This window comes from Simochromis diagramma, unplaced genomic scaffold (assembly GCF_900408965.1).
Source record: "Simochromis diagramma unplaced genomic scaffold, fSimDia1.1 OVJJ01000802.1, whole genome shotgun sequence".
Taxonomy (NCBI): Eukaryota; Metazoa; Chordata; class Actinopteri; order Cichliformes; family Cichlidae; genus Simochromis; species Simochromis diagramma.
In genome coordinates this window covers 20,101,428-20,110,372 of record NW_024387492.1, presented here as the reverse complement: position 1 = coordinate 20,110,372, position 8,945 = coordinate 20,101,428, and the positions used below count along the sequence as shown (strand labels likewise).

At 39.2% G+C, this 8,945-nt stretch overlaps 1 protein-coding gene across 1 annotated transcript; it reads left to right on the top strand.

The window, feature by feature from the left end:
• The first annotated feature begins 49 nt into the window (after positions 1-49).
• Positions 50-3,816, top strand: uts1 (urotensin 1). The gene is made up of 2 exons (XM_040017271.1): positions 50-2,039; positions 2,456-3,816. Exon 2 carries the CDS (start codon positions 2,459-2,461, stop codon positions 2,903-2,905), a length of 447 nt encoding a protein of 148 aa, XP_039873205.1. The 5' UTR covers positions 50-2,039; positions 2,456-2,458; the 3' UTR covers positions 2,906-3,816.
• Positions 3,817-8,945: the final 5,129 nt, after the last annotated feature.

The window sequence follows — 8,945 nt, the reverse complement described above, 5'->3', positions numbered from 1 at the left end:
CTTTTTTTTTTGTTCCCCCCCACACACACAAACGCACACACTCATGGTCCATATCAGGGAAAAACAAGCGGAAAACGTCTGACGAATCGATTGAAAATCTGCCAAATATCCCCACCGCCTGCCTGAGGGAAATGAGCCTCTCCCCAGAAAGCTGGATTTCATTTTTTTAATTCATCTCCCAGGCTCGCTGTGTTTGAGAATTAAGGCCCAGTAATTAAACGAAGATACAGTGTGTAGGCTTTTTAGCAGCACAACCTGAAAACAGTGTGTGATGGGGCTGACATCTGTGATCAAAATGAGATCTGATCTGTAATTTGAAGTTACTGATGTTGGCTCATAATTTGTGTGGATTTACATAATTTGTGACCTCAAAGTGTTTGAAAGAAGTCGTTTTCTCCTCATTTTCATGTTTGTCCTGAAGAAAAAGTGAAAACAGCAACATAGTTTCATATGAAAGATGATATTTACAAATTTTCTTTATCAAACTGTTCTACAGGCTGTTGCTAGCAGGCATTGTTGTGTGTCAAAGCACAAAAATGCTCTTTTGATTCCCATATTATAACTTATTGTCTAAATTTGTAGAACCCAAAGATAACATTTAGGGAGTACATTTCATCTCTGTCTGTGTATGTTATAGGTAATCTAAGGAGATTAGAAAGAAAAGAAACTAGACTTCTTTAAGTTTCTTCTTTAATTTCATCTACTATCATGATTTAACACCATAGAAGTCGGTTTGTTTAGCTCACAGTGAATTGAGTCAAACAACTGAGTTGTTTAATGAATCTGAGGAAATGCAAATACAGGAAATACAATTGCTGCTCCTTTAGAAATAATCTCCCTCTTTAAAAAAGAAGGGAACAGCAAGTGCACACAGAGCTAACAACCCCAAGTATTTGAAGTGTTTTAAAAGAAGAAAACTTTGTTGTGATTATGCCAGACCACCTTTATGTAATGTGCAGTGTATTAAGAATAGCTAAGTGTGAGTCTGGGAAATGTTTCAGGTCTGTAAAAAGAAAAGTTGAACTTGAGGATGTAAACTTGTGTTTGGCCTTATTTACTTTTGTCCCCTATTTACGTGATTCATAATATTTAACTATGCAGCTCTGTGACTCACTCAGAGTAAATAACATGTACTATGGATTTCTTTATATTCTGGTTTCACTGGTATAAAAAGTGAGCTTTTACTAATAATCCCGTGAAGGTTCAGCACCATAGACAGCTCCCTCACCCATTCAGTCCGACTTTAAAGACGTTTTTCATGTTCACAGCTTCTATTTAATCTTTAAAAGTCATTTCTTTGTCTCATTTGGCCAAAGCAATACTTTGCTTTAGAGCACAGCCTGGTGAAAAATAAAGTTTTAACTTCAGGCAGGTGAATGTGAGCTGAATTAATGCTGATTTATTGTCTTTTACATCTTCTTGCATCACTTCGGCGCTTAGTTTCTGCCTCTAATTCACCTCTAATTCTTTCATTTGAACTTCTGAAAGTGAAATAGCCCTTTAGCAATGCAGTGCAGGGAGACAGGCTCTTCACAGATTTTGATTCATATTATTATTATTCAGATTATTCATATTTAAGAGAGAATTTAAGGCAGTGCGGGTTGCAAAGAAAAAACATAATCACGCACAACAAAATAATTCTGATAATATAAGAATAAAAAGTTGGGCAGGTTCCTGAATCGCCCCAGAAATCCCACACCTATTGGCACCTTCCTCCTGTACCCCTGTGAGTTTACCTCATCAAACTTGATGACCCACCAAGGATGAAAAAGAAATGAAGCTGTAAAAAAAAAAATCACGTCCTTTATTCGCCGTCCATCACAGCTTCCCCAGCTGTCCCTCGGGACTTCTGTGCTTTGCGTCTCGATAGTTGTCCGGTTTCCAATGCGCTATCTGTGCTCACATTGACGTCAAAGGAGCGGGCAGGACGTATAAAACCCTCCGGTCCCCTCTAGTCTCCGCTCACAGGGACTTTTCAGACTCTGCTGAATCTCACCGGCCGACCGCAAAGTCCAGCTGCAGCATCTGGAGACAGTAAAGTAAGAACAGTAGTTCTTTCATTCAGTCTAAAGTTGTGTTCATCATTTAAACTTTTTAATAACCGCGCAGTGAGGTGCTCGTCATCTTATTCGCTTTAGCTTGAACAATCTTTGGCTACAAAAGAAAATGTTGCCATTAAATATTCTTTTGTAATTTTAATTCCAGTTCAAGTAAATGTTTTAGAAGATTTAGGTTTTCCATCAGATTGACAGATAACATTTATTTTGCCTTTGGAGCGAACATGAGACTTTACATCTGCCGAATCACGACCCAAACCAAACTTTAAAGTTTTAAAAGTGTATGAATGACACGCTTAGCTCAGAGAGAATGTAAATAAAACACAACATTTCCCAGATACACTATGAAACGTACTTTTAAACCTGAATGTCATCTTAAATGTTTCATTTTCTTGCAGGACATGAAGCCAGTCTCCCTTCTCCTGCTGCTCTCCTCGGTCCTCCTGTCATCACACCTCCGTCCAGCCGCCGGCAGACCGCGCACCTTCCCTGGCTGGATGAATGGCAGCGGTCGCCTTCAAACGCAGCAACTGGACGAGGTGCTCCTCAGAGCGGCTGCCGCCGGGGACAACGCCGCCTCCGATCTACTGGGCGAAAACATCATGAGGATTCTCCAGAGGAGGAACCCGGATCGTCTCCACCTGCTCCCGCCAGAAGAAGACAGCGAGGAGGCGGAGGAAGCGGCTATGAGGACCGCGGCGCAGCTGCTGAAACGCAGCGAAGAGCCGCCGCTCTCCATCGACCTGACCTTCCACCTGCTGAGGAATATGATCCAGATGGCCAAGATGGAGAGCCAGAGAGAGCAGGCTCAGCTCAACCGCAAAGTGCTCGACGAGGTGGGGAAGTAAATCTCTGCTTCTTTTTGAAAATGCCTCCTTAACAGAGCCCAGAAGCTGTATCAATATTCCAGACCTCTGACATTAGTTTCTGTTCGTGCGCCTGCCTTCCTCTCCACATCATTTTACGCACATTTGGTGCCATTTTACGCATCACAGCAGCTGTCATTAAAATGTAAAATGTTTTAAATGTTATTTAAAGACATTATTGGAAGATATGGAAAAGGACCTCTCAGAACCCCGCTCATCTCAAACACACACAATCCTCTTAATCTCTGGACTTGTGGTGGACTCGTGGCAAAAAGGGAAAACCCTTGGATATCAAGTCGTTTTCACTATTTGAAGTATTGGATGTGGTTTGACTTGGAAATCAACACTTCTTTATGAATTGATGTCTAAAATAAGTTGTTTAAGCAGTTTGTGTGTATGTGTTGTAAGCTTAATGTTTTCAGAAAGACTAAGCTGACCTGGAAATCTATGAACCCACTGAGAAGTGCTTTAGTTTGACCTTTGAATGCTGTAGATGTGACAGATTAAAAGAAAGAGTTTATGGTTGCCAGCAGCCACAAATGTTAAAAAATATGTATTTATTCATATTTAGTTAAGTATAAAGTAATACAAATGCACATTCAGATTCATTTAGATTAGTTTAAGCAAACTACATGTTTGTACAGAGTTGTAGAAATTGTATCTGCTTGCCCAAAGTTAAATTTCTGTCACTGTTGAGAACCAGAGGACACATTTTCAAACTTTTTTCTGTCGGCCCAACTCGCTTGTATATCATCACTTTGTCTCTTGATCAAGCTCAATAGACAGATGGCTATTACCTTTTACATTAATTTCCCCCCTTTCTGTCATTTTTCTTTGAGCGGGAGCACTATCACCTGTACTGTATCTACTGTAGCATGGTAACCTACAAAAAAGAAAAAGGAAAAAAAATGCTTAATTTTACTGTAACATTCATGTCTGACACCAGTCTCTTTGTTTTAGCAAATGAAAAAAAAACAAAGCTTTTTGCCATTTATATTTTGTAATAAAAAAGTTTGAAGTAAAAGTGGATGCCTTTGATGTTGTTATTGTTGCCATCTATGTGTGTGTATTGATCATAAAATACAACCTCATACTCTGATGAAGTGTCATCAAGTGTTTATTACAGCAATTTTTGGAATTTTCCTCAGCATATTCACTGTCTACATTACAGTAGTTTAGGGTTATTTCCTGCCTTCATTGGCCAAAGGGCAGAAATGGGCAGGTTTATTGGTCCATAGAATGATTATGAAACAAGTGGCAGTCAATCTTCCTCCCTATCTTGATATTTCATCTCCTTGTGATTACTGTGCAGGACTTTATGATTATTTTGATGGATTTGCATCTCTTCATAGTCTTTTTTTTTTTTTTTTTTTTGTAATGGAACATTTTACCAAAGATTGCATAGGCCCGCCCTAAACTTTTCAGTCATGAAGGTGCCTTAGTTTGAATTCAAATGACCTCCATTGATTTTTCTCTGATGCCACTCCAATCTAAAAGCCTTACATTTGCATTCAGCTTTTACTTTCTGGTTTAGGTCCAATACAAGGAGGCTCTGTTTGGGAAGCTTGTTTTCATTAGGTCTTAACCTGGGACTGTGTTCAAGACAGAAATTCTAATAAGCAAATTAAGTGAAGTTTCAAGTACTGAATTAGAACAGCTGTTGAAGGACACCAGTAAAATATATCAAGAAAATCCGCGAAGAATGTGTCATCATTTTTAAGTAGTTTGTTATCTCATCATAGGAGCAGCAGCTGATTAGGCTCAGGCTTGATAGAAGTGACAGTTAGTGGAGTTGTGTCCAAGTTGTTGAACATGATAAGACAGAGAAGAAACAAACACAGAAGTGAAAATGGCCTCTGGGTCCTGTGTTTCTATGACTCAGTCCATATTGTGGGTGTGTGGCTGATTCTTCACCAGCTGTCTGCGTGAGTGTGTACATTGTGCCTCACAAATGCCATCGCACTTCACTTTGTGCATCAAAGGAAAGACAAACCTATCGTATTTCTTTAAACTCTGTTAATGTGTTCAAGTAGTAAATAAGGCCAACAAGCATTTATACTTATACTTATTTTAATTATGAGGTAATGCTAAGTCATGTATTATTTTATTTATGATATAGTAGATATTTTTGGATTGGGCCTGGTGAAAATTTCCTGTCTTTTTTAATTATACATGCATAAAGTTTTTAAATTCTCATGTGTCTGGGGTCATATAAACTGAAATCAGAGTAGTCAGGATGTAGATTATGTGTGTATAAAAAAGCAGCAGTATAACAGTACTTAACATCACTGAAGCCTTGGACAATAGTTAAAAATGTGGCTAATTTTTCAAAGACCTTTCTAAAAAAAATACATTTGCATACATCAGATAATAGATAATACTGGAAAAACTAGATGAACAATCCATTAAATGGTTACTGATTGATTATCTGGAATCAGACAAACAGGTGTTCAACAAGGATCCATTCTTGGACCTCTTTTGAACTCCACACACAAAAAGCCATTACCTCAGCCAAGAAAAATTTTAATGTACATGTTTATGCAGATGGCACTGTTCTACATGGCCAGTGTTTCTCACATATAGACATTACTTTGGTGGTGTACCCACGTACGTTAAAACCACCCCTTATGCATATTTGGCAACTCATCTCTCTCCAAGAATGACATCATCTGAATTCACTAATGAATAATTTGATGATTCAGTATCATTGTATTATTTGTCTCTCACACTGTTCTGGAGGAATTTTCTCGTTTACACTTCAGTTCATTGAGGTTTGTGAGGATTCACTTACACATCACAGCATTTCTACTGGGATGAGGTCTGGGCTTTGACTGGGCCGTCGTAACAATTTTTTTCTTTCTTTTTTCAGCCGTTCTATTAGATTTGCTGAAGTGCTTGGGCCTGATCTCTGATAACAACGAGACGGCCTACCTGAAGGAGATTAGGAATCTGGAGAACTGGTGCCAGAGGAACAACCTCCTTCTAAACGTCAGTAAGACAAAGGAGCTGATAGTGGACTTCAGCACTAAGCAGGAGAGGAACTACCAGACCCCTGTCATCAACGAGTGCCCAGTGGAGAGAGTGGACAGCTTCAAATACCTCGGAGTTCACATCACGCAGGACCTGTCATGGTCCTGTCACATCAACACCGTGGTGAAAAAGGCCCGACAGCGTCTCTACCACCTCAGACGCTTGAGAGACTTCCAACTGCCCTCCAAGGTGCTCAGGAACTTTTACTCGTGCACCATAGAGAGCATCCTGACGGGAAACATCTTAACCTGGTTCGGGAACAGCACCATGCAGGACAGACGAGCTCTACAGAGGGTTGTGCGGTCAGCTGAGCGCACCATCCGCTCCGAGCTCCCTGACCTGCACTCAATCTACAGCAGGCGGTGCTGGACCAAGGCCAGGAAGATCGTGAAGGACCTCAGCCATCCCAACAACAAACTGTTCTCTCTGTTGAGGTCAGGAAAGCGATTCCGCTCCCTGAAGACCAACACAGAGAGACTGAGGAGGAGCTTCTTCCCGCAGGCGATACGGTCTCTCAATCACACCACCACACAGTACTGACCCACACATATGGTTCTTACACACACTGGACTTTCTGGACTTTGTTTTTGCACAACACTGGTCACTATATTCTTCATTTCCGGTTAATACTTGTACAGCTGCTGTTATTGTGTATATATTTATTTATATTTAGATTTCTTCATACATTCTTATATAGTTCTATATTGTGTATTGTGTATTTTGTTGTACAGTTATTTTATTTTCAACTTTAATTTATATATTTTATCTTATTCTTTCCCAGTTAAATTCACCCTTCATTCTAATTTGTGTTGTACAGTTATTTCATTTTTAATCTTAATTTATATTTTATTCCTTCCTAGTTAATTTACCCTTTTTAATTTTTCATATTATTCCCATCTTATTCATAGCCTTTTCCTTTTTGTTTTCTTTAGGTCACGAGCAGTTGTCCAAGCATTTCACTACATATCGTACTGTGTATGACTGTGTATGTGACAAATAAAATTTGAATTTGAATTTGAATTTGAATCATTGGGATGGTTGTGTAACATATTTTCAACCATGCTCACATTTCACCCTAAAACGCTTTGGATCTTTGGAGTCCATCTTTAGTTAAATGACTGCAAGGTACCGAAGCCTTATGGCTGCAAAACAAGCCCAAACCATCACCCCTCCTGACAGCCTGACAGCTGTATTTGTGCTGTTGTGCATATTTCTACTTTGCTCGGGCCTGTCTAAAGGACATTCCAGACGTTTTGTGTTTTGTTTAGATGCTACTTTGCAATCCTAAGATGTTTTATTTATTAATATATGTTTGTTAATTTTTACTCTTCTGTAAAGCATCCTTGAGGTTAATATTATTAATATTATTATACGTAGAAGCTTCTTGTGACAGTGCTTTGTCCCCTGGTTCAGCAAATATCCATTTATTCTAAATGAATCCATATAACACAGACCTGTTAAAATGTACAGTAAATTATATTGACATTTATTAATAATAATGTGATTCGAACAAAGTGATGATCTACAGTGTGTGTTGTGGTATTTAGATACAGAAATAGAAAAAGTTCCATGTACCTTAAGTTGGACTGTCTGATTGTCCTGACCACAAAAGCTAATATCCAAAAACCATCAGGTTTGACCCAGAAATGCCAATCACGGACCAGCCAATGAGAGGAAAACAGATCAATAATGTATTTTTGACCAAAGCCTTAAAAATTGAAAATATTGTTACAAAAAAAAATCAATGCATTGGTTGGTGTAGGAGAAGCATGATCATTAATCTCTCAGAGCTGACTCACTGTGACCTGGCTTGAACCAGTGAAGGAGGGCTGACGGATGCTGACGTCAAAACCTGCAGTCAAGGTAAGAAAATGTAAAATCATGGAATAACTTTTGCCACCAGCTTTGAAAGTTCTCCTTCCAGTCACCACCATCCTTGTGTATCTCATGGTTCAGTCAATTCACTCTACAACAAAAGCATCAACAAAAAAACAAAAAACTGTGGCTTTGTTCAAAATTTCTAACATTCATCACACAACATGAAAACAAATCCACATCTACAAGTCTTTCTCCAAACATGAAAGTGTTCCCATGATAATCAGCCATACTATTATAATCCCAAGTTGTGTTTAAGTCAGTGTGTGGCTAATTGTTATTATTTTTACAGTTTTTTCTGATTGCTTAGGCACATTTTTTGTAACTATTGGCTAATTTTGCAAAACTCTTCACACAAATAAGAAAACCTGTCACCCAATCATCAAAACATTGTAGTTCTCTTGCAAAAGCAAACACAGCTAGATTAACTCTTCACACCTTCGTAAAAATGGTGTTTCCGTATCAAACAGTACACACAAGCCATCATCTACTAAGCACACAATGCGCCAACTGCACACTGATGGTATGAATAGAAAACACATCTGGCTTTTGCTTTCTCTGTGCACAAGGTAGGCTATGTCAGTTTGAGCTCATACTCTGTCATAGATCCATAAGCATAGAGGGATCCAAACTTCAAGTACTGGTGTTTATTCAAACACATCAAAACAAACACAAGTGTTTATTTCCAAGTATAGGATTATTTGCAATCGCCATAATGACTATATGGGTTACTTGGTCTGCAGTGAACATGCTTCCTCTGCCCCCAGCATCTGGTCATCTAGCAATTCTGTAAAGTAACAATTTCAGTATTTTTACATCAATGGTATTGGTGTGTTTCTCATTGGCATATGGCAGTGCTACAAATCTTTGTGCGAAGTGACTGTACTAACCGATTCTCATTTCAAGATGTCCTTATGGTACTTGCTACAGTGTAGCGGCTCGAGTTAGGCTGGACCCGTTGGCCAGCTACCCTCAGGGTCATTCCACGGTTGATTACATGGTCCACTATTGTAGCTCTGATGTCATCAGCAATTCTATTTCTTACGCTTCCTACCCTTCCTCTCCCCCCCTCCTCGTCTTCCTCTTGCTCCTCCTTGTCCTTGTCGTCCTCTTCATC

What these genes read in the sequence shown, in the direction of transcription:
- uts1 (XM_040017271.1), top strand. Translation starts at nt 2,459, where the DNA reads ATGAAGCCAGTCTCCCTTCTCCTGCTGCTCTCCTCGGTCCTCCTGTCA.